Consider the following 25,503-nt stretch of genomic DNA (forward strand, 5'->3'; position numbering starts at 1 on the left):
TCAATCCGATCCCGATCCCGACACCGCTCGATCCCGATCCTGATCCCGATCCCGACCCGGCTCGATCCGATCCCGGTCCTGATCCCGATCCCGATCCTGATCCCGATCCCGATCCTGACCCCGATCCCGGCCCCGCTCGATCCGATCCCGATCCCGATCCCGATCCCGATCTGACCCCGATCCCGGCCCCGCTCGATCCCGATCCCGCCCCGCTCGGTGTCCCCGGCCCCGCTCGATCCCAATCCCGATCCTGATCCCGATCCCGATCCCGGCCACGCTCAATCCGATCCCGATCCCGACACCGCTCGATCCCGATCCTGATCCCGATCCCGACCCCGCTCGATCCCGATCCTGACCCAACCTCGCTGGTGTCCCCGACCCCACTCAATCCCGATCTCGATCCTGATCCGATCCCGCTGGTGTGCCCGACCCCGCTCGATCCCGATCCCGATCCCGACCCCGCGCTGTCCCCGACCCGCAGTGCGGCTCCGGCCCGGCCGCCCCTGTGCCCCCCCAGCTCCCTCACACGCGCCTGCCGCGGGCGCCCCCAGCCCCGTCCTGCCCCGCTCGGTTCCTTCAGGAACTTCGAGAAAAGTTATTAAAAAGAAGCAGAGTCCCTCGTGCTCCCCCGTAGCCCTGCTGTGATCAGCTCTTGGCTGCGGGGGCTCGGTTTGGTGGCCTGTTTGCTCGGCTGCAGCTATGAGAATTGTCACTGTGTGAACCGTGAAATTCCCAGGGCTGTGGGGGACAGCAGAGGATTTTGGAGATAAGGCTTCTCCAGCTGCTGTCCCTGCCCATCTGCACTGGTGTCAGTGTGTTCAGTAACTTGGCTGAGCTGAGCAGCCCTTGCTAAAGACACAAATACCAACCATACAAGAAATTATTGTCCCCGGGTATTTCCTTTCATTTCCAGGCCAGTTCCCGTAGGGGCTGAGGCTCCTGGCAGCTGCTGCCCAGCTGTGCTCATTTCAGCTTTAGGCCATCGGGTACCAGGATGTTGTTCTGAGTCCTGGTGTGCCCTGGCAGCACCTTTCCTTTACAGGGCTGGGTTGACTTCTTTTGGGAGGTTTCTTCTGATTTGTGCTGATTTCTTCTATTTAGCCTCATGAAATGGCCAGGTGCCAGACACCCCCATGCTCCACTGTACCCTTTCTATGATCAGCTCCTGGCTGCTGGGGCTTGTTGTGAGCTGTCCTGCTTGCTTGGCTTCAGGTATAAGAATTGTCACTGACTTAATAGCAAAATCCCCAAGGCTGTGTCGACAACGGAGCATTTTGGAGATAAAATCTTTGCTGCAAAAAGGAGAGGAGGCACCCCCGGGCTGTTTCGGTCGATGGGGAGTTGCCACAAGAGTCGATTTCACCTGGAAAAGAAGAGAAGACATAAAAAGGGGAATCCAGGTTCTGAGGGAGGTGGTAGGCTCACATTAGTCGTGGGTGTGGAATATGGTGGCTATGGGAACACAGATTATGATCTCTGACAGTCTCTCATGACGTTTTTTCCATGCCTCTTATGGGAAGTTCCCTATGCAGCTCTGCTGTATGTTTTCCTTTCCTCATTCTGTGAATTTCTGTGCTGAGCCAGGTTTGACACATTTTGTTCCCTCTTCCCGGAGCATCTCCTAGGAAAGATTGTGCAAGGCAGAAGCACATGTCTGGTGGACATGGGCCACTATTGCTGGGTTCTTACTTAGGCCTTTGGAGAATTTATCTTTGCAGAAGCTCCAGCCTTAGCCAGTGCAGAAATGAACAGGGGAAAATCCCAGCTTTGTCGGGGCTGTCTGCTGCCAGCACATCGCTGAGCATAAATTGTGACACTCAACACTTCCTCTGTTAATTCTTGGTAGAAATTGGTTTCCTTTCCTGAAATCTGCCGTGTTTGGCTCTCAGAGATAGGCAAGCCATGGCTTAGATATTAATTCTCGCTTACCTCTTTCTTTTATAGTCCTTCATAGGACTAACTTTGCCAAAAAATTTTGTCAGTTTAGACAAAGCTAACTAAAACTCCAAGCTGGTGTAAGGTAGGACTGTTGGTATCATTGCTGGGTATCTTTCCCCAGCCAAATATCTGACTTATCCAAAAGTCCATGGTATCACACGATACAAGCCGGTGTTTTGAGAGGTGTTGACTTGAATTGCTTTTGCAGGCTCCTCCCTGCTCGGTTGCTGCCCTCCTGACTGAAGGGATCGAATGGCCACAGCAGCAGCTGAGCCTGAGGTGGGGTTTGAGGCTCCCTCCTGCACTTCACATGGACATGGGGAAGTGCTGTGCTACAAAGACATTTGTGCTTTGATTCAGCTGCAGCCCAGTTTGTGAACTTGTTTCCTGTCTGACTTTGTGACAGCATCTTTCATGGTCGTGTTTGTTTGTTCCTGCTCCTGATTTGGCTCTCTCTCCTCTCCAGGCTGCTCCAGCACAGGGGAGGGAAGCATGTGTCCTTCTCCTGGAAAAAAGGGTGTTGTCCCTATGGGCTGCCTTGCCCCCCACTCCCGCTATGTGGAATAAGGTTTAAAGTGGACCTGGAAAGCACACAGTAATGGAGAATGAAACAGCTTTCTTAATTTCTCTTTTCTTCCCCTTTAGTTAAAAAAAAAAAGTTGGAGACAGCTGTGAAGGAAACGTGTTAAAGAGGAAAAGGATGTTGAAACACAGAGACCATGATTTCTAGGGTGCCACAATGGGTGCTGCTCGCCTGACTTCTGGTTAGAACATCCTTTCCAACCGATGACTGTTGTGTGTGTGCCACCTGCGTGTTGTGAAGAGCAGCAGGTGGAAGCAGTGGCAATACACCCAGGACACAGCTGATGACTTGAGGGTGTACCCAGATCACATGAAACTATTGTGGTCACTTCTTTATCAGGAGTGTAGAAAAAGAATACCCTATTTAGCCACAGAGTCTTTACATAAAAAATAGCTAGGAGGGTAGTGTTTTCCTCCCCAGAAATCACTGTCTAAAACAGGAAGCTGTTTATTTAGGTGGTCTGTATTTTACCAGCTGGTGTACAAAGGGTGCTGCTGTCTGAATGACCTTTGCTGGAGTTCATTTCCCTCTTGACTGGAAGGTAGGAGTTGTGCTAAGGTCACCTTTGCTAAAGGGACAGCAAGGCTAAGAGCACACATTTCCAGAATAATTCAACATTAAGTGGCTCAATGGGATGAGAGTTTTCATTCACTCCTCTTCCTCCACCCACGTGGTGTGCAGGTGTGTTTTTCCAAGGAGTTCTGTGTACTGAATGGACTTTGGAAGTTGGGATTTTTTTCCTTTTGCTTGATAATCCTGCTCTAATCTCTTTTTAAAAATTTGCTGTAGGAACTGTGTTGAGCTTGGCTGGAGAATCACTTTTCCTGATTAGCAGAACAGAATTTATGATGGAGTTGTTTCAAGGGCCTTATGTGTGGTCTTCTCAAGAGTATCTAGACATTTCTTGATGTGCCATGTAAAAGTGAGATTCCCTTCACCCTCCAAATGTGTTGTATTTGGTCACTCCATTCCACTTCCAGCATGTTTGTGTTGTGTTGGTAACTGACAGCAGTTTATTTTGATTTTCAACATGAGGGTTAGATAATCCTTCACCGTTAAGCACTAGGTTAGGAACAATGGTGGCCAGCCTGTGTTATTTCTCTGCCAACTGTAATTTTTATATGGAGAATGCAACTGGCACACCTTGAATGTGAGAATTCATTGCCCAGAACAAACGTGTTTCTCAACATGCATTTTATTTTGCTTCTGCTTCTCTCCTTTGTGGTGAAGTTTCAGGAAAGCACATCTCAGTGGTGCATTTTTGCTCTCTGGGCCCATTTGTCTTGTTGCTCTAAGTGTCATATACCCACAGATTTTCTGCATTATTCCAGAGAGGAGAATGTCAGAGGAGAATGTCTTGAAAGGAAACACTTGAATGGTAAAATGCAGTTTTGAGACCATGAGTTTAGAATCATATTATGATTTTTATGACTGCATTTCCTCTTATTCTCTTGAGATACAGTCACAGAATGTTTCTGTGTGTGTGAGGAAGTGAGGTGGATGTACACAATGCACTATAAAAATGTCATTAGTAAAGTTACAGGACTTTGTTCTCAAGGTTGAAAAGTACATTAGGGTTTAGTTTAATTTTCTCTTCTGTTTCCAGAAGCCCAAGATCAGTTTGCCTGAAGGATTGTGCATGCAGGTGTGAGATGGATGGACAATATGTGTAGTCCCTGGGCCAGACTGACTCCTCTCCATCAGAGAGCTTCCCTGGGAGGGAAAACACTGTCCTGTGCAATGCAAGGTGATTTTTTGTTGGAAAGTGTATGTGTTGAGGGGTATGATTACCAGGAGCTCAGCATATTGTGCTTGTTTGGAGAGGAAGTTAACAGGTGAGTGAGCAATATTTGTAGCCACAATACAGAAAGCTGGTTTTGAAAGCATCTTTGTGGTGGCTGCTTTACCTGGAAGGATGTGTAGAGAGGTCATGGTCACATGCACACAAGTACAGGTGGCATTTAGAGGGTTTGGGGGCATGGAATACTTCTAGCCACCTTGTGCTGCTGAGGCTGTCTCCTGTCTGGCAGATGACATTTTATGGACCACTCTGCACATTTGACCCAATCTGTGTGCTCTTGTTCCTCACCATCCACTGTTCCCCACCTCTGCTGAGTGGCCAGAGCTGGAGATTTATGGAAGCTGGGTTCCCTGGCTGCACCAGCAGTGATTTTTATCAGTTCCTCTGTGTGACGAAGTAAGGGTAATAAGGAAAGGTAGTAACCCAGCCCGCAGCACAAATCCCTCCCTCATGGCCTTGGATGCTGAGGTGAGCTAAAGGGTTAGTGACACATGGCTGTCCTGAGCAGAGCAGGCCAGCAAACTCCCCCACAGCCTGTTCCAGGTTGGTTCCTACCATTACCCACATGTGTGCTGCCTTCAGATCTGAACTATTTTTTTAGGCCCTGAGCAGTGAGTGCTCCTTGTCACTTCAAATTATGCCAACAGGCTCCACAGCCAGCTCAGCACGGATCCCTCCTGCCCATGGTCATGTGCCTAGGGACAGTCCTAGCAAACATTGAGGACACGTATGGATCTCACTTCACACCCTCTGCAGCTGTTTATTCCCAAAGGAACAGGCAGTTGGGAAAGCTGCTTCACCTTCGGAATCTTTTTGGTTGGAGGTGGGACAGGGGGAAGGCTACAAGTTCTCTCGGGTAACTTTGTAGTGCTGGAAAAGGCTGAGAACCAGACCGAAAGGAGCTGGCATTCGTACCTGGCATGGCACATATGCTTTGCTATGCATTGCTTCCCTGCTAAGAATATTTTATTGTCTACAAACTAGAACCCAAGTGCAAATTGATGTGGCTGCAGCATGAGCATGGGGCTGTAGTATTATGGTGTTTCAGGTGCCCCTCGGGTTAAGGGGCTGAAATAGATGTTGTCAAGCAAATTCTTATAGCCAGGCAAAGTTATTAATGTGAGAAGAGAAACGGAAATAGTTAAACTGTGCTGTTGGGTTCCCCCCCGCGCTTCTTTATCAGTGGGGATTTTGCGCTTGCCGCTTACACAGAAGACTGAGGGAGCGGTTTCGTGTTCCATCCCCGCCGGGAGCCGAGTGATGCAACACCCGCCGGATAACCGCGGCGGCGACGCGCTGCCAGGGACAGGGTTTTCTGTAAATGCGAGATTGTCACTCGTGGAATGCTGCAAAAGCGGATGCTGTGTGCCCGCTCCCCCCACTTTTTCTTTTCCTCTTTCTTACCCCCGCTTTCCCTTCCCTTTTTTCCTTTTCCCCCGTTTTCACTTGTTCCCTCCCCACCACTTTCGCTTTCCTCCCCCTTGTCACTTCTCCCTCCCCTTTCCCATCCTTTTCCTCCTTTCGTTTTCTCCTGATTCCTTTCTCACTTCCTTTTCCCCCCTTCCCTCGCTTTTCTTCCCCCTCCCCCTTTCTCCCCTTTCCCTTTCTCCTCTCCGCCCGCTCCCCGTAACGCAGTGACCGTGGCCGCCGGCAGTGCGGGGGTCCCGGGTGGCGGGGGCCGTGTCCCGCGGTGTCCCGGCAAGGTGTCCCGGCCGCCAGCCGCACGGCGTGTGCCGGTGTCGGTGAGGGGCGGCTCTCAGCCCCGGTGCCGGTGCGGGGCCATTCGCGGCCCCGGTGCGGCGGGAGCGCGGCCGGGGCATTCCCGGCGGGGCGGGAGCAGCTCCGCCCCCGTGCGCTCCGCCGGCCCTATAAGGGCGGTGGCGGCGCGGGGCACAGCCAGAGCTCGCTCCGGTAGGACGTGCCGCTCGTTGCTCCGTGTGTCCCGGCACAGCTCAGCCCAGCCCGGCCATGCCGCTGCCCCGCGTCCCGCTGCGCGCCGCGCTGCTGCTCGGCCTCCTCCTGCGAGCCGCCGCCGCCGAGTCGGTGAGTCCCGCCGGGGCACAGCGGGAACGGGGAGCTCTGCCCCGGCAGAAGGGCTCCCGGTGCCCGGGGGGATGGGTGACCCGCGGGTCTCGGGCCCCGCTCGCAGCAGCCCGAGAGCCGCTGCCCCCGCTGCTTGCCCTTCTCCGGGAAAGGGAAGGGTGGGACACGGCCGTAGGGCCGTTCCCGTTCTTCCTTCGGTTCCCTTGGCCCGGGCGCTGCTTCCTCCGGCGGATGCCAGGGCAGCGCCGCGCCGGCCCGGCCGTGCCCGGTGCCCGCTGTCCCCGCGGCTGTGCCGCTCCTCACGTACCCCGTTCTGCTCTGGGTGCTGGGCTTACAGCACTGCAGGGGCCCGGCTACCTGCTGGGTATCGGCTGCTCTCCATTACGATTTTAATCTTCAACTTCTGGTCGTGAAAGTCCTTTAATTCTTTTTTCCTTCTTGGATGCGTTACAGTACCTGGATGGGCTTTCCAGCCTTGCCTGAGTTTGGCTGTGCTGGTACCTGGTGTCTGTGTCTATCAAACCTTCCTCGCTCCCACATAGGAGTGAAAAGTGATGCATTACGTTGGAGAGTTTAAAAATCTCTTAAACATATAATGAGGGGAAACATTTTGGATGCTTCAAGCCGGCACATGTGGGGTCTTCGTGGTGAAGCAGAGATCTGGGAATTCTGGCTTCCCTGCTGTTTGTTTGTTTTTGTGTGTGACCATCTTGCTGATAGGGCAATCAGGGCAGATTCCTCTGTTAGTGTCAAAGAGCTGCTGAGCTTAAGGTAACTGCAGGAGATCAGGGCTTCCCAAAGTAGGTTTAATCATTCGCATTGGTTTGTTTTGGACTGAAGGCTGGGTGGGCAGATCAGAATTTACAAGGCTCTGCTGCTTTCTAGTAGGGGCACAGGGCTGGGGGGTTGCTGATTGTAGAGCAGGAATCTCCCACAGAGAGCATCTGTAGTAGTTGTCAGCTACTCTCTAAAACCAAGCAGCCCAAATCCACTTAACTCTAATCTGGTGTGTTTATCCCTGCCAGTAAGCACGTGAATCGGTCGTTTGGGAACTGGCCCAAACTGGTAGGGCAAACCTTTGGGGCAGACAGCATCTGGAAGTTGCACTGACCATGTTTGGTATGAAATGCAACTTGGTGTCCCTGGGGACTGGACTGGTCTGCAAGCATCGGGTTTCTGCAAAGACAACAAATTTTGCGCAGATGTGGTGTGTGAATAGAATTTACGTGGAATATTTATCCGTGTCTTTTAAACTACCTAAGATTGAGTGTATGCTTGAGCAGTAACACTGGCCTACTATAAAGCCTAATCCAAACAAATTGTTTGGGTTACAGGCTGCCGGGGAGGAGAGAAGGATGACACACGGCTTGGGAGAGTTCTGCTGGCACTCCTCCCATATTTTTTTTTTTTAATAGCACTGCCAAAACGTGCAGGGCTGCACAGCATGTGGCTCTTGGTTTTTCTATGCGGGCAGGGTGAAGACAGGTAGCTGTTTCTTAACAAGATGGGGATTGTATTTCTTGTGCTTATGTAAGAGCATGGATGTTGAGAGTGATTCGGTGCTTGAATATTTCCCCAAGCCTGTACAAACAAAAGTGCCTTGGCTCTTTTCTCCTTGAGCAGCTTTCTGGTGTAAATGGGATTTCTCCGTGTGAAGCAATCCTGGATGTGTAAGAGGGTGGGGAATATTACTGAAGTGCCTCAGTGTGACGTTGGAGCTCAGGCTGTGGGTGGGTGGGTTGTGTTACAACAGCCCCGCAGCTTTGTGTGAGAACATTGCCTTCTTCCCGTGGGGCCGGGGGGGCTGGAGCTGGTGCCTGATGTCACCAGGTGGTCCCCAGCCCTCTCCGCTTGAGTGCCTGGAAAGCAAAGGATGCGTGGGCAGGATGCTCCCCTCTGTGCTGTGCAAGGATGGGCTTCCTGCAGAAGATGCTTGAGGGGGGATGGACAGAAAGTCACCAATGCATCCAAGATGTGGCACCAGTGGAGTTAACAAAGGCTGTGAGGTCTGCCTTGCTTGGGCAGAGCGGTGTCGCTGAGCTTTCCCTGTGCTTTTAGCATCCAGCAGTGCCCCTGGCAGCACGGGAGGGGAGCAGGGGGTATTCCCCATGGTGAAGGTATTCCCTCTGCGGCAGGCTTGGGCTCTGCTCAGTTTGTCTGGGCTGCAAAAGGGCTGAGTGCCCGGAGCCCAGCAGGGCTGTAGCAGTGCTAGTGGGCTGCAGGCTTGTTGCAGTTGTCCTACTTTTGTGCCTTGAACTTTGCAGAAAAAGTCTTCATGCAGCACCACATCGTGTTTGTGTGTCCTCAGCAGCACAGAGGAGCACAAATCCAACCCAGAAGCTGCTGGCAGGGGATTGCTTAGGGAGAGGTGGGGGAGGCTTCGTGCTGTTTGTGAGCTCTGTTTGCTGGTTTAAGGCAATCATGCTCAGAGGCCTCCTGATTGGCAAAGCTGGTGTCTTGTTGATGATAGCTGTGTTTGGAAAGTAGTGCAGCATTATTAATGTTAAAACCGGTTTGGCTTGTCCTGCTGCCATTGATCCCCGAGGCCTGTTCTTTCTGCTCTTTGCCCAGTTTCTCATCTGTCCCTCCCAATCAAATCAAGACATTGCTATCTGCGTGTTTTACTTTATTTTACCTTTATTTGCCATGCTCACATTTAGAGCAATTCTTTGCTTTGCTTCAGTCTCTCTAAAACACAGAGCAGCAAAATGACAGTGTCTGAAGGAATGTCCCTTAGCCCTTAAGGAGAAGGAGCTCATGACTTCTGAAGTCAAACCTATAGTTGTTGGGATGAAATGACTGTAATGTGTAGGAAAAAAACAACTTCTTTAGCACCTTGTGCTTTCTTGAACTGCGTGTGCAGCTCCTGGGATGGGAGTTGAGGGCTGCTTGGTCCCTCCACAGCTGAGCACCTTGGATGTGGAGGTTCCCATGGGCAGGAACAGTCACCCTGCAGCACTTGGGGCACAGTCAGGGAAACAGCAGTGCTGCCCAGCTCTCCTCTGCCCGAAGTGCTGCCAGCTCCCATGCTGGAGAGTGCTTTCCTGTGCTTCAGATCCTTCCTGAACATCTTGTGCAAGAGGCAAACTGGGGCTGAACTTGGTACTTTTCAGAGTTGTGATACTGGAGGCTCATTCACCCTGGGAAGTAAAGGCTGTTGGCCAACCTCATTGCCCTCTTTCCTGCCCCTCTGATTGCTCTCTCCCAAGGTCTCAGCACTTTGACATCCTGCAAAGGCCTGCATCCAGTCTAGCAACAGGGAAAATGTTTTTCCTATGTGTCTTCCCCTCTTCAGTCCCTTCCAAGCCTCTGTTAATGGCTGTGCTATTGCCTTGGGCTGTTTGAATGGCTTGGGGGGGCATTTGCTAGCAAATGCCTGAACTAGAGCCTAATGTGACCTTGCCTTGATTTTCCTGTAGTGTCATACTGCCTTTTCAAAATGTTTGTGTCCACTTCCACCACAAGCTGGAAGCTGCTAACCTGACTTTCCAATTCATGATGGGGCGGAGGGGGGTAGGGCACACTGAGTTGCTGCTCAGCCTGCAGGCTTCAGCACAGCTCCTACAGCTGCTTTTCCTTCCCTTTGGACTCCTGGTGCTGGTCAATGCTCTGTTAGAAATATCCTGGTTGCTTGAATCCCCTTGACTACAAGGTACCACTAGATTGTGTTGTATTTTGTGTGTCAGTTGTTTTTCCTCAAGTGAATGGATTGATGGACTCAGGTTTAAAGACTTTTTGATTAGTGATAGTATCTGTACCTGTAAGGGTGGCATTGTAGCTGTGGTTCCACGGTCTGCCATGCAAATCACTTGGGTTGACTTGTAAGATTCCTTGATGAAGTTATCCTGGCTCTGTGATGCCACAGAGCTCCCCAGCTATCACTTTGGCCAGACTAAACGCAGCGTCCATCCTTCAAAACACTTCCTAGCTCTTGAGTTCACATTTATCCTCTTGAGCCTGCTCTTAGGTCTTGCAGCTGCATTCTCCCCCTCTGCTCAGTACATCCTGTTCCTTTATGCCCTGTAACAACGGCTGAGCTGTGCTGCTTTTGCAGCCTCAAAGGAGAAGCTGATGCAGTTGAAGCACTACAAAACCGAGGGGACGAACCCTGCACACGCCTGACCTCTGGGCTGCTGTTGGGGAGCATGTGTGGCTGTTTGTTTGAGACTCGCTGGAATGCAAATGCTTGAGATTAAGAATTCAAATGATTTGCACTAGAATGAGACTCTTGTGATGAGACTGGGCTTGGTGGCTCTGAATAGACAGGGCAGCCTAGTTAAAGAGTTTCACTTGTAATAAGCCTCTGCTCTGAGGGGCTGTAAAAGATCCTACACTAACAAGCAGTTAGGGCTGTGCTGCTAGGTTAGTTCAGACTTAACTTTTCTGTATTTAAGCGTGTGCCTGAATGTTTGTCCAGTAAATGCTGCTGGTCAGAGGAGCAGCTCTGCTGTGTGTCACCCTGACTGCAGCAGTCAGGCTCTGACTCAAGTTTCTGGCACTTGGCATCCCAGCTCTGGGGACACTGCTGTCACCTCTGAGTAACGGCCCTGGCCCCTTACCCAAAGCCGTGACTCAGACTTCTGGGGCAGGGGTGGATCTCTTCTTCTGGGGCTAGAAAAGGGGTGACAGGCAAAACTGGTGCTGCTGCTTGGCACCCAGTCTGTGCTGCCCTTGCTGCTGCCTCCTGTTTAATCTGGTTGTGCCTTTGGTGGGCAGAAAAGCTCTCGGGCTCCGACATGTGACTGCTGCCAGTGAGTTGGTGTTGGCAAAGACAGATCAGAAAATGGCCCTGTCTTCAGCAGCTGCACCTTGCTCTGGCAGCCCTGTGGTTCCTTCGTTTTCAGGCAAACACTGTTGGAAACAAGAGTTGCATGGGAGACAGGAAAGCAGCAGTACTCTCTGAAATGACTGAAAGCATTCAAAGCAAGCTAAATGAGTGTAAAGTCTCAAAAGAGGGGGTTAAATACTTAATCCTGAATCTGGAGAAAATGTCAGCATAGGAGGGGAAAGCATGCAATACATAGCTGCGTGTCTCTCAGTTTTTGAAGGCTGGCTGACTTGAAAAGCATGCTTCTTGTAAAAGTCTTTATTTTTGCTGGAAGTATGCACTCTTGTCAGTTTTAGCCTTAAATCCGTTTAGGCTCAGACTCTGCTTATGAAATGCCAAGAGGCTGTTGTTAGACAAATTATTGGGATAACTTAAAAATCAAAGCAGTTAATTAAAATCTCAGGGAGATGCTCCTTGGGGCAGGAAGGAGACTAGGAGACCCATAGCACTGTTACCCAAGCAGCTGGTCTTATGTCAACCAAAACCACGGCTGCTTCTTGCTTAAACAAATCCTCTTCTGTCAGGAAAAGCAAAGCTTTTCATGGGAAGGATTCCTCTTTTGATGTTGCTCTGCCATAGCTGCTGAAGGGAAAAAAGTATCTTCACCACGGTTCCTCTAAAACTATGCTGCTGTCAAAGTTGAATACAAAGAGGTGTGGCTTTGCCCACTTACCTTGCTGTGAGGCTGCCCTGCCTCCTGTCCTTTAGCTGCTGCTACAGTCAAACTAGAGCAATGAAGAGCAATGGTAATGTCTATTAATGCCTGGGAAAGTGCTTGGACTTGCACTGAAGTGGCCTGCACAGCGCAGCAGGCAGAAATCTCTGTGCAGAAGGCAGAGTGACTGAGAGGAGTTGGCTGGAAGGAAGGCACCAGGTGTGCTCCTGTGCTGGCCTGGAGAGGAGCGAGACCCGTAGGTGGAGGGACAGATCCTGACTGCTGTGGTGCTAGGAGGGTGGAAGAAGCTGCTTTAGTGGGCTGATGTCCCACTTTAGAAACAGAGTAGCTCCTGCTCTCCTCCAAATGGAAATACAGCCCTTACTGATGTCAGGAGCTTTTGCTTGGAAGATTCTGTTCCCCAGCGAGGTAAATATTTATTGCAAATCCACAGTGTGCAGTGGAGCAGAGTCTGGAGCCAGGATCTTGCAGGAGACTGTTTATGTGCGGGCTGTTCTTGGCGCTAATTCCAAATTTCCTGAGGCTGAGTACGAGGAGCTGGTCCTGCGTGTTGGTTACTCACAGACTTGCTGGTCCAGCTGAGTGTGGGCTCTGCAGCGCCGGGACAGGAGTGAGCAGAACAAGAGCTGGGTCCCTGTGCTCTGCTGTGGCACTGTGGGCACACAGATGTGGTCAGAAAACTGCTGCTGGTTGCTCAGCCTCTGCTCAGAGAGGGGAAGGAGCCTGACTGGGAGTTCAGAGCCCTCAGAGGGAGGAAAATGCTTCTGGAAGTGACAGGTTTCCTGAAGTACAGCTGTATTATCCCCAATAGCACGTGCTGTGTCTGCTGCTTTCTGGGCCCAAGCCAAGCCTTAAGTAGGCAATATCTTTGTGAAGAAACAAATGAAAAAATCCCCACCAAGCCTCATGCACTGAAAACCCAGCCTCTGGTGCTGCAGCTAGCCAGGAAAATCCCTGCTGTTGAAATGTTTGTTTGTATAAATGCTCACACGGGTACGGCTGATAGCGAAGCAGCAGCACTCACTGTCTCGAGTGCTTTTGTGCCGATAACTTCCTCTGCTGCTGTTCTTTGCTGGCACCTTTGCCAGCAGAGCAAGGCTTGAAATAGCAGAACTGTGCTGGCAGAGCTCAGTGGCCTGGGCTAAGCCTAAATCTTTAGGCTACCACTTCTGATTAGATTAAAACGGCTCGTGGGAGGGGGAAGCATTTGTAGGGCACAGCACTGGGAATCTTGACTGTACAAACAAACTGAGATTAGCTGCATGGTGAGCCCGATAGGAAGGGCACTCTTTGAAGTTGGGTGTCTGCCTGGCTTAATTTTGCTAACTCTCTGGCATGAGGGAGCAGAAAGATCCCAAAAAGGCACGTCACAGATTTCTTGCCAAGTGGAAATTCTGCTGTGTGCGTGTTGGGCGAAGCATTGGGGTGTAGCTGTATTCTAGGAAAGGGCAGTGAGGGCAGGCTTCTTCCTGGCATGTGGGGGAAGTGTAACATGTGAAATATCCCAAGTTTGAAGAGTCAGCATGAGAAATCATCCTTGATGGAAAAGCTGTTTTGCTGGGGCACTTACATCCTTTTTTTCTTCCACAGACAAGGGTGCAATAGAAACATTTATTATAGACGAGGGCAACTCAGAGTGAGTTGTGAGCTGGAAAAACTGTGAATTCCTTTTTAAAGCTTGAACAGAATTTTTCCATCTTCTCAGCTGAGCTCTGGACACTGAAGCATATGAACTACTTATGATTAGGTTTGTAAATACCATAAAAAAAATCGCTTTATGAACCAGGTGTGTATCATGGCCTGTGACCAGGAGAGCCCTTCAGGGGCGTGAAATGTTTGTCACAGTTGTTTTCCTCTTGAGTCACATGAGAGCTCCTGCTTTTTCCTCCTGTAGTTTTCCTCCAAACTTTTTTTTCATTTGCTTCAGGGTAAGTGACGGACACACAGCCATCTGCAACTATCTGCTGAGTGTTATCTCCCTGAGCTGGAGTGGGGAGTGGTCATTCCTTCCCAGTCAGGCTCTGGAGCTGGGAATTGAGTGTGGAGCTGGGAATTGAGTGTTCAGAGCAGCTGTATTGCCACTATTGCAGTAAACATACCTGAGCATGTGCCTGTCTGGCAAAGGACTCGATCTTTATGGCTTTGCTCTTGGCTGATAATCGGGCAAAAGCAGTTAAACAAGAGTTCATTCCTTTTTAATCTCTCTGTCCTGCTTCTGCTGCGTGGCCATGCATGGTGTGGGCTGGAGGGAACAGGCTGTGTGTAAGCAGGAGCACAGCAGCTCAGAGCTAGCTGAGGTTTGGCTTTGTAAGTGCAAGGAAGCCTGTTTTGAGCAGGCAGGGCCTGGGAGGATTGATGCCTGCTGCAGGGGAGGCACCTGTGGGATTACAGCCTCCTTGCCATGGGGGATTATGGCTCTGCTGCTGCTTGTGGGGCTTAAAGAATCACCCAGGGACTGGGCTGAGGGGGGAGTGGGCTGGGATAGGGCTGGATGTGCCTTCTGCACATGGGCTGTGGAGGGTGAGCACGCTGGGAGATGGAGACCTGCTTGGGCAGGCTGCCCTGAGCTCACCTGGGACAAGTGATGCTCTAACCTCCTGAACAGTTCCCCAGCCCGTGTGCTGCTTCTGCTGGCTTAGGAAGCAAAACCCTTTTTTTGCTACTGAAAGCAATTTAAAAAAAATTATTTTCCCCCTCTTTGGTAAGAGGCACGGGCTGTGCAGTAACTGCTGTGGGTACTGGAGCTGCCTGCAAGCCCTGGGCTGTACTCCAGTCTGATTTCACCCTTTCCTCAGAGCCATGGATTTGCCTTCATGGGTCACTGTGGTGGGAGTGCTGGACAGTGGCTGTCAGAGGAGATGGGCAAGGCTGCCTGTGGCCCTGCTCTAGGACTGCTTGGGAAGTGTTGAGCAAAGGTAGTATTTAACTATGTCTGGAAGCCTCAGGTGATCGTGTCATGCAACTAAATGCAAACATATGCCTGGATAGGAGCTGTTTAACTTTTGTCCCTTGGCACAAAGGCCAGTGCAGGCCGTGTGTGCTGCAAGTTATATGGGACAGACTGACCAGGAATGGGTGGTAAAATAATACCTCTAGGCATGGTCACAAGGAGGTGGCACAAGTGGATTTTTTTATTATTTTACTGTGGCTGGTGTGTTAAGGGAGTGACTTGAGTTGAAATGCTGATATTTGCTTTGCTCTCAGGACTAAAATGACTTTTGTGTATTTATTTTCTTCTCCCTTACATGGAGCTGAAGCATGGAGTGAGAGAAGGGAGTGAAGGAAGGGTATTTTGGCAGGGAATATAGACCCTTCCCTTACTTGTCTGGAAGGAGCTGCCTCTGCTGGAAGCTCATCTCACTTCTAATAAAGGTTTTCTAATGCTTATTCAGATGGGAAGATAGAGCAATCTGCTTGCTGTCACTGCACACCTCTCTCCTGTGGAGATCAGCTTTGTGTGGCTGTTTCACACTGATTTGAGCTGCCCTGTTTCCAGTGCTCTGTGGCTCCTCTGCTTTTGGGGGCTTGGGGACATCAAGGAGGTGAGCTTTCCCCTAAGCCCTGCTCTTTCACATGCTTGGCCTGAGCTCTAAAACCTTCCTGGTCTGTGGGCTCCTGCAAGAGCTGGGTGGAAGTGAACGGTATGGAAATCCCCTCTCTTGGGCTCTGTGGTTTACAGAGCTCTGCATCCTTGCAGCTGCTCGTGTTGTTCAGGAGCCCCTCCTGGTTGTGCTGGTAGCTGTGCATTGTGGTGGTGTGGGGTGACATCTGTCTGTGCCAGCACAGGGCCTGGGGAGGATATTTTGTGTGTTGCTGCTTGCTGCAGTGACATGAGGTGATCTGTACCACTGACCCTGAGTGCAGGGCACCTGGGAACAGCTGACACCCACTGTCCCTGCAGGCTGCACAGGGTTAACAGCTCTGTGCCTCTGCCCTCTTTTGCCACCTCCCAGGCTGGCCCAGCTCCATGTGCCTTTGTCTAGGAAAGGTTGACTTTCACCTTGTTCCTGTTTACTCCCAGGTTTATGTACACAGTGCTGGGGAGGGAGACAAGGAGGAAAAACGCTGGGTCTCCATGCCAAAATTATAAACTTGATAAAGGGCTCTGTACACTGTGAATGCCCCAGTCCCTGCAGGTCTGACTCCCTTTACAGCTTGCTGGCTGTGACCCTTCAAAGGAGCTTTTAATGAACTCTGTGTTTGATCAGAGACAAGGGACAGCTGTAAAAGCCAGTTCCATGTTTGGAAAACTTTGTCTCTGCCCCAAACCACCAATTGGGTTTTTTTGAAAGGGTTTGCAAAGGTGGTGGTGAGGACATGTGGGCTGGGGCAGGTGAGCTGCCTGGGTTTGTTATTTCCCAGGAACTTGCCAGTGGCATGGGGAAATTCACACATTGCACAGAAACTTTGCTTGCTGCCTCAATAAATAGCTGATCTTGCTTTGAGAAGAGGTGAGTGGTATTGTGGGATTGTAAGGGAAAACCCCAGGAGCATGAAATAGTGGGCTGGGTTAGGGATGGAGCACAGCAGGGCTGCCTGGAGTCCCAGTGGTGCTATTCCTGTGTCTCCAATGAGCGAAGAGTGTCTGGCTTCATCCAGTAGCCTGTCTCAAAGCATGAGGCCTCTGTGCCCAGCTTTTCCAGGAATGACACTCACAGTTCACATGCCTGATGTGCTGGTTGTCTGGGCAGGGAATAAACTCCTATTTTTTTTTTTTTTGGCCACTGGCAGGCAGGAAAAGCTTCTGCTCCCCAGCATGCTGTTTAATCTCCCTTCGTGCTTACTGGGGATAAAGCTGCTTAACATGAGGAAGAAATCCTTGAACTAGACTCCGGCAGTCCTGTACAGACTCCTCCTAGAGAGGAGCATATTAATTGTAAGACTCCAGTTCAGCTGCCAGGGTGAGGTGGGGCTGTGCAGCCGCCCAGGCTCTCCCAGCAAGTCCCTGGCCTGGCTCCAGTGCAGGGGCAGCAGTGGTGGGAAGCAGGCTCAGAGCAGCACTGCTGCCCTTCTCCAGCTGCTGCAGATGGTGTTAAGCTGGATGTGGCCAGGGATGACTTGGCAAGGGCTGCCCATCCTCTTGTGGTCATCTCGGGGCTTTTCCCTCTTGACCACAGCCTGCAAGCCAGGAGGAAGTACAGGCACCCTCTGAGGTGCCTCCTCACCAGGCAGCAGAGCTGCAGGGAGGGCTGCGTGCTCTTGGAAAGGGATGTACTTTTAAAAAACAATGCATCAGGGAGCTCTTTATGTGGCACTTGGGAAGCCCCAGAGCTGCTGCTCTTAAGTCCTGTGAAGGTGCCTGTGTGCCCTGTCACTGGTGTGTATGTGAGGAATGTGCCTGCTCCAGACCTGCCCTGTGAGCACAGCACTCCACTGTTAACTCTTCCCAGCCTGCCCGTGCCCCAGCTCCAGGCAGGGCTGCTTCCTAGAAGTACATGCCTTTAAACCTGGAGAGTAATTGAGGTGCCCAGCAGCCCTGACTGCCCTGTGGGATGAACCTGTAATGCGAGGCCACTGCCCACAAGAAAAGTTTCCTGTATGGTTTGCGAAGTTCTTGCGGCCTCCAGGAGCTTCCCCATCCTTGCTCAAGAGGATGATGAAGAATGAGTTCAGGGAACGCTCCCATATAATCTTATTTATGCTTGTGAGTCAGTAGTTTCCTTGTTACGTGCCCTGCTGGTAAACACTGTCTGTCCTGATTTAAATAGGGATTTTTGATAGCCAGGCCTGGTGTGTTGCACTAATCACTGTGGCTGTGTGCCACCACTCAGCTCGTGGCTGGGCTGATCTGATATGGCCAGTGGGCTGTCCAGGCTCTCCAGGGCTTAAACCTGGGTTTTCTTGAGCTGCCCTTGCGTGGACATTACTGGCTGTGACTCATGGTGAAGTACAGGGTGAGTTGGCGCTGGGGTGTGGCTCGGCACAGCACTTGCCAACACCAATCTCTGCCTGGTACAGAGCTTTTTTGGGTCTGCAGCAAACGTGCTCCCCAGCCCCAGGAATTGGGTTGTTCCTGCCCCTCGATGAAATGGCCAGAAGGTGCCCTGGGAACATGCTGGCAAGCAGTTTCCATTGCAGGGCTGGCTGCGGCTGAGTTTCACATATCTTGAAATGAATTTGCCTTGGAGCAAGTGATCCATATCGTTAGGAATGCCTGATTCCAGGCTGGAAGAGGATTCCTTCCAAGCTGACTTTCCTCCCAGCCCCCTTCCCAGCATCTAGTGCCAGGCTTGGCACAGCAGAGAGAGGGTCTGGGAGGAGAGCTGGCCTCAGCACTTCATGCCCTCTGGGCTGTTCATCTGGTTGTCCTGTAGCGGAGTTGCTGGGGAAACCAAAAATGCCTCAATAAGCAAGGAAAAGCACATCCAGTGCCACTGCTGCTGGTGCAAAAAATGAGAAACATCTTGTGCTTGTTTGTGGCCAACCCTCTGTGTGCCTGTGGGCAGGGGAATGGGGCTGGAAGCAGGGCTGGGGCTGTGGGCAGAGGAAGCTGACACATGGCTTGTGGCTGATTGTTTGCCTTGGTTAGAATCAATAGCGGATGTAATTCATCACCTCTGGGCTGTGGGATGGGCCACACCTGGCCAGGTGAGCAGGGGGGCTTGGTGGTGCTGCCATCCAGCTCAGAGTGTCCCCACGAGTCTCTGATCCTCCTTACCCCAGTGAGGCTGTAGTTTGGTAAGCTTGTACATTGGGAAAAACCCTCCAATGTGCAGGGCTGTGGAATGCCCTTGTGGGTAGACAAAACCTTTGTCAAGACTTCCCAGTTGTCCTGTGAGGACAGCATGAAAGAATGTTGTCAGCTTAGCCCCCAGCTAAGGGACCTGTCCATCTGCATTTGTGCCCCTTGCCTGGGGGAAGGGGTTGAGTCCCCCTCCATGGTGATGATTTCGTGTCTCTGGAAGCATCTGGAGTCTGTGGGGTGGTGTTGAGCAACCCCAAAGCTCATACCTGTGGTACCCTCACTGGCCTGGCCCCAGGGCGAGGAGAAATAGTGCTGGGAAGTTGCATAACTTTGGTGAGGGCAGGAGATTTGGGCTTGTGGCTTCTTGAACGTCCAAGTGCAAATGAGCTCTGGTATGCTCATTTTGTGTGTGCACAAATTGCCATTGTGGCCAAACAGCTGATAGCTGGGAGGCTCTCCAGCTTTCCTGCTGGAACTGCACTCCTTGGGCCTTTGGATCCTGCAGATATTTTATGGGTTTGTTTGTTTACATGCTTTTAAAGAAGGTGATGCAGGGGAAGCTCTTCCTTCGGGCAGGTCATTATTGATAGCAGTGCTCTTGAACTCAGCCTGTATTGCACTGCAATTCAGCTAAACTGACAGACCAGCTTTTAACCCTTGGGTGATAAAATAGCCTTGTTCTCAGTATAAAGAGTGAGGAATTGCTTTGGTGCTATGCAAAAAACTGGCCTACACCCATCAGGCTTTTTTCCTGGGAATTCCAAGTCCTTCCAAACTCTCCCTTATCACAAGCTCAAGGCGCTGCTTTTCTAAATGCTTTGCCACAAACTGCTGACCGAGATCCTGTTGTGATATTTTCACCCTGTGTGTTTGGGTGAACCTCTTCAATCTGTAGCCCTCAGGAAATTCCCCTCCCAGCCTGGCTCTCACTTCTGTTCTGAGAAATTCTAGGGAAATTCAGCTGATAAAGGTAAGGCTTTTGGTGGAGAGGAAGTTCAGCATTTAATATTTTTCTGGTAGAAGTGATGTGCTCAGGCTCTGAACCTTCTGTGAAATCCTTCTGGAGAGTTGTTTCATATTTAACATGTCTCCACGCCCATTTACAGGTGAGAGAAACTGAAACCATGGATGCTGGATGGCTTGACTACCCTGCCTCTGGGGACTTGCCAGATGATGAAGACATTGGTGATTTCAGGCCTCACTTAACCTCTGATGACTTAGATATAGATGAGACATCTGGGTCAGGAGGTGAGTGGGGAAGCGGATCTCCCTCAGCAGCTGCTGTGAAATTTCTTTCAGCACCAGCCCTTGAGTGATGGGCTAAATCACAGCCAGAGCTCCTGAGAAACCACAGTGTCAGGTGGAGATGAAAACTGTGACTCGTAGTCACTCAGATGAGAGCAGTGAAAGTAGTGGTGCTGTGATGTTGAATCGCTCAGGGAGGACAGATGGAGTCCAGCCAAGCTTGTTTTGCTGCAAATGAAAAGGCCTTGTGCTGGCTGGATCTTTTTCCTGTTGAACTCCAAAGAACTGCTGAGAAACTTTAAAAAAAAATAATCTATTGTTGAGGCAGTGTTAAAAGGCCTAAAGTTAATATCTCAGTTGAGGCCAAACAAGGTAAAGGACTAACTGGTGTTCAAGTGAACTCTCTGTGACATGCAAAGCTCCCTGCCCAAACCAGTTTCTGTGGCTCTGTGTCTCTTTATGTGAACATTTGTTCTCTAAAAGCAAAGGAACAAATGCTGAAATCAGTGCCTGACATGTTTGGGCAGATCTGGAGGGTTGGTGAAGGATCCTTTAGGGATGGGCGGTGGGAGCAGTGCCCTCCGTTGGCATTACCTTATGTAAGCTGTGGCAGACCTGCTCTGCAGGGTCAATGGGTCCAGCTGAAGATCCCTCCCAGTGGAGAGGTGTTGGTTTCAAGATTACATCTGGTGGTCTTGTGCAATCCAAGTCATTCAATGATAAATAGTGCCAGTAGATAAGAGGGAACTGTAGAGGACAAGAGTCCTAGTATGTGCAGTTGCTGGTATTGCAAGAAGGGTCTGAATCCTGTAAAAACAGCATGTAATGAGATAAAAACTTAAGAGCCCTTTCTATTTTTTTTTTTGCCCCTTCTGCAGACTACCCAGACTCTGAGGATGGCTTGTATCTGACCACCATGGATACCCCTGTGGTAGGTGTTGCCCCAGTGTGTCTTTAAGCAGCGTGTAGCTCCTCTGCTCTGTCTGTGAAACTTTCTGAGCACCCTCCCCCCTGCAGGACGTGGCATCAAGACAGATCCACCTGCATGAGCAGGCACAGTGTACTCGTAATGCACTGAGCAAACTTTCATTCCCTGCACACCCTCCTGCTTTCAGCTGTGGGTAGGCTGGGTGCTGCTTGCTGATGGGTGTGGTTTGTCTGTGTTCTGTAGATATCTGACAACTATATCCCTGGAGATACTGGGAGAAAGATAGAAGGCGAAAAGAAAAACACAATGGTGGACAATGAAATAATTCCAGACAAAGCTGTACCTGTCGAAGAGAACCTGTCCAACAAGATCTCCATGGCAAGCACAGCCAACAGCAGCATCTTTGAAAGAACAGAAGTCCTTACAGGTAATACTCCACCTTGTCCTGGTAAATCATTAATACTGAAAATCAAAATGCCTTCTGTTGTTCCCTGTTTCTCTGGGGAGCAGCTCCCTGCAGACAGGGGAATGAGTTGCTTTACCTCTGTGGCTACGTGTAACAGGGTGGCTTCTGCCTCCCAGCCCCTAACAGCAGAGCCTGCTGCTGTCTTTGCTGGGATAAACAGCTTGTTTTTCAGCCTGCCAGCTGACTGTTGGCTTGACTCATGTGGCAGCTGCTCCGCACCCAGATACTGCCTCAACAAGAGGTGTTTCTGGCCATAAAGCAGTGACAACATAGACTTTAATATCAAATACAGACATTTTCCTTCCAACCCCAGCCCAAGTTCTGCCTTTCTGAGCTTTGCCAGGAGCCAAGCCACCCTTCTAAGGGATTCCAATGTGTGGTCAGCTATAGGAATTGGAGTACCAATGTCTAGAGCAAAACCAAGTGACTGCCTTCCCCTCAACATGTGGGACAGGTCTATCCCCAGCAGCATATTGCTGCTTCAGGCACTTGGCCTGATGGTCTGAGTATAAACCCCAGCCCTTTGTGCTGATCTGCAGTCAGAGATTGGAAGAGTGAATTGCAAAACCATTTAGCCAAGAAGCTGATTTAGTGCAAGCAATAGGTGTCACAACAAGGAATAAACTTCAGTGAAGTCTTGTGGCTATGCTTGGTGTGAGGAGAGTGGAAATCTTAGTAGCTTTTTGCAGGTTTGTGGGTTTTGGTTGTTTGGGTTTTCAGATTTTTTCTTTTTGAGGGAAGTGGTGTTGGTAATTGGATGTTGATGAACTGGGATACAGAATCCCCAGGGTGTGCTCACACAGCTTAACAAAGCATTCAGATTGGAGCTGTACCACTTCCCTGTGGGTTATGGTGGGGCATTTTTGGGTGGTTTTTTTTGTTTTGTCTCTATACAGGGAGAACATCATCTTGTCAACATTTCTTTTTTGGACTAAACTGGAAGATTAGCTCAAACTGGTTAATGTGGAACATGTGATTATTCTGTGGTTGGATTAGAAGCAGTCCTGGCCTTTGCCAGTAACATCTGCTGTTGCTGAAAGTGCGAGCACATGCAGTGACAGGCACATGGCTGCTGACTCTGGAGGCAGTTCTGGGGGTCGCTGCTCTTGAAGCAGCAGTGGTTTGGAGTTGTCCAAGACTTATTCCAGTCTCTCTTTCCTCTCCAGCTCTCATTGCAGGAGGAGCAGTGGGTCTCCTGTTTGCCATCTTCCTGATCCTGCTCTTGGTCTATCGCATGAAGAAGAAGGATGAGGGCAGTTACGACCTGGGGAAGAAACCCATCTACAAGAAAGCCCCCACAAACGAGTTCTATGCCTAAAGCTCAGCAGCACCTTGTGCCCATCAAAGGACAAGCAGACTGTGTGGAAACACTGTGCCCTCAGATGAGATGTGCTGAACAAATGCTTTTTTTATTTTTTGGATTGAATTTCAAAGTGACTTTGAGAAAAAACAAACTTCCTTCGTGACCCTTCCCATCCCGCTCAGCTAACAAGGGCCCAATGAAATACAAAGAGTCTGAAAAAAAAACCTCAGTGTATTTTTTTTCTAAGTTAGTGTAAAAGGAATAAAGATGCCAAATTTTCTGCTTGGTTTTATAGAGGGTATATAAACACAAACCAGACTGTATGGAAGCAAACACCATGTGTTTGCATCCAGCGTGCTGTGCTGGGATTGGCTGCTTCTATAGAAGATGGCTTTTTTTATAAATCTTGCTACTAGATGTCTTGCAGCAGGCTGTTGATGTGAAGCATTTTTGTGGAGAACTATTTATGAATCTCTTACACTACAGATAATGTTGCCTTATCAGGGAGTAAAAGGCCCACAAGGGCTCAATATCCCTGAATGCCATAAAGGGCCTATGGGAATATCTTCCCCAGGAGACTTCTGTCTCTTCCTGTTGGCCCCAGGCAAGGGTCATTAGTCCTTGAAATCAGGACAGCCAGTTGTGTTTGGCTATGGCAACACCCTTTCCTTGCCTGCAGTCTCTTACCTTTTTTTAAGGATTGCTTGTAGGACTTTTTTTATAACAAAATTTAAAAGAAAATAGCCTAATGTTTATATAAAGTTTGTAGAAATTGTTTTGAAATAATAAAAAAAAATCTACTTTTTTAATTTCCTCAGATTTATTTTTTCAATCCCTTTGTGTTTCCTTTGGCCGGGCATTTCTCTAGAGATGCTGTTTTATATGATTTATATTCTGAACTGAAGCAGAGTTAGCTACAGAGTGTTACAGGTTTCTTCTAGTTCTACAGCAGCTACTATAGAGGGTAAAGATATTTATGGTTTTCTCATAACTTTTCTAGGATTTTTTTAAAATAGAATTATTTATAGTTTCTGAAATGGCTGCTTTCTCATTTGGTAACTTTTATCCTTTTTATGTAAAACACTAATATAATGAGTCTCTGTGAAAACTATTTAAGCTTTATTCTGTGAATTTCAATTACAAATTCAAGGCAATAACTTCTGTATGCAAAGTTGGATGCATAAATATGATTGAAGTAGGGAAAAGACAGGAGTAATTCTAGGCTGTAATATATTACAATCAGTCCTATAGAGCTATATATTATATATTTTACTGAGATATATAGAGATGAGAATGAAAAGGCTGGAGTTAATTCTTCAGCAGCCTTATGGTGTGGTGTGTAAGAGGCTTTTGATCTTGTTTGTGCTGCTGTTTGTCCAAGGTCTGGTGTGGAGCACCAGGGGCTTGTGCTTGGGAAGGAGCCTGGGGGCTCCATGGCCGTGTCCAGCTCCTGGAAGCAGCTGCAGCCAGGATGTGCTGGGTTGGATGCATGGAGTCAGAGCAGAGATCCCCACCTTGGGCTGCCCTTTGGGAGCAAGCTTTGGATGCTTTCAGGGTGGAGGTGACAACTTTCTGTCCCCTGTGGTGCTGTGCCAAGCCCTGTCTCAGGGAAGGCTGGATCTGAGCTCTGCCTGGGTGGCATCTCCCACTGGGAAGCACTGAGCTTTCATAGGGGCAGGCTCTGAACTCCACTGTGGCTCTTTTAACATCCCCTGTACCTGGCTCCTACCTCCACTGAGGGTGGGACCAGCCTCCCAGAGCAAAGGATGCTGTGTGTCTGGTGCCACCGTGTCAGGAAGGTGTTACAGGACCACGAGCAAGTTGGGTCCTCCTGCATCTGTGAGTCTGTGACGTGGTGCGAGACAAAAATCCATGTGTGGGTCCCCAAACTGAGCACCTGAGCAGGCAGCACTAAACCAGGCAGTTGCAAAGGCTGGTTGGAAATCTTCATGGCTCCTGAAACCTCCTTCCTGAGGATTTGCTGTAGGCTTGAGGCCAAATCCAGAGAGATGATAGAAGAAAATGTGTGGGCAGGAACATGTGTTGAGACACTGGGGCAGAGGAGAGGTCCTCCTCCGGGTGACTCAGTCCCAGTACAAGTGTGTTCAGGGAAACTGGGAGCTCTGGGAGGCTCTCAAAGCTGCACAGAGTTCACAGGAGGCTGGAGAGGAGAGGGAGGACTGTACTGCCTGTGGGCAGCACTGCCAGGCAGGCAGGAGCTGTGGCTGCTTCTCGGGATATTCAGATTCTCTTGTGTAATGGCTCTTGGGGATTTTCCACTGTTACTGGTTTTGTTTTGTTTGGTTTTTTTTTTTTTTTCGTTCCTCAAATAAATGGTACTTTCTAAAACTGGCTTTTTAGACTGTTTCTGATCTGAAATTACTTTTGGGAGCTGGATAACCGGGAGCTAATGTTTGTGTAACTACTTGGTTTACTGAAGGGGAGGCACACTGGGGCTGCAGCTCAAAGGGGCTTTGTCAGCAGCTCCTGAGCTGCCTGCAGTGCCCCACCCGTGCATGATTCCCATAGCACCAGCTGCCCTGGGTCTCTGGAGCTGCAGAGACAGCACAGTGCCGTGGGCTGAGTGTCCTGCCTTGTGGTGACACTTGGAGAGCGCTGTCCCCTTGTAATCAGGAGGAGCAGAGGGAGGTAGGAAGGCCTGTGCCTTTCCCCTCACATGAAAGCAGTGCACTGGGTGTTTTGCTTAATCAAGCTTCAAGCCAACCCTGTTTAAACCAGTGTGGCCCTTCCAATAGGTGCAGAGCGGATCAGCTGCTCTGGGAGCGAGTCCACAGGTGACTTCATGCTGTTTGGGATTAAACAGGCAAGCTCTGGAGGAAGCTGCTGTTCGTCCAAGCTCCTCTGCCCTGTCACTTTGCTGCTCTCAATGGACAGGACCCACCTCTCTCCCCTGGCAGGTGGGAGAGCAGAGGCTGTGTGGGGAGCAGTGCTGAGGCTCCTCAGAAGTGCTGTATTTAAATGGATTATCATCCTCGAGAAAATCTAA

General features: G+C 50.0%; 1 protein-coding gene and 1 long non-coding RNA gene across 3 annotated transcripts; one reads left to right on the forward strand and one right to left on the reverse strand.

Annotated features, from left to right (window-relative positions):
- Positions 1-880: 880 nt before the first annotated feature.
- On the reverse strand, positions 881-6,103 carry LOC121470966 (uncharacterized). The gene is made up of 3 exons (XR_012051546.1): positions 5,962-6,103; positions 5,531-5,637; positions 881-1,363 (listed from the first exon to the last, which is right to left on the reverse strand). It is a non-coding gene; the product is annotated as an uncharacterized lncRNA (long non-coding RNA).
- A 97-nt stretch (positions 6,104-6,200) lies between these two features.
- SDC4 (syndecan 4) lies at positions 6,201-24,850 on the forward strand. 2 transcript variants are annotated; one of them, XM_030288533.4, is made up of 5 exons: positions 6,201-6,365; positions 19,661-19,802; positions 20,678-20,730; positions 20,971-21,154; positions 22,360-24,850. In XM_030288533.4, the coding sequence occupies exons 1-5, from the start codon at positions 6,291-6,293 to the stop codon at positions 22,509-22,511; spliced, it is 606 nt and encodes a 201-aa protein (XP_030144393.1). In that variant the 5' UTR covers positions 6,201-6,290; the 3' UTR covers positions 22,512-24,850. The 2 variants fall into 2 exon arrangements, with proteins under 2 accessions (XP_030144393.1, XP_072773089.1); XM_072916988.1 differs by lacking the exon at positions 6,201-6,365 and having other exon boundaries at positions 19,565-19,802.
- The last annotated feature ends 653 nt before the right edge of the window (positions 24,851-25,503 follow it).

Source organism: Taeniopygia guttata, chromosome 20 (assembly GCF_048771995.1).
Source record: "Taeniopygia guttata chromosome 20, bTaeGut7.mat, whole genome shotgun sequence".
In the NCBI taxonomy this organism is placed as follows: Eukaryota; Metazoa; Chordata; class Aves; order Passeriformes; family Estrildidae; genus Taeniopygia; species Taeniopygia guttata.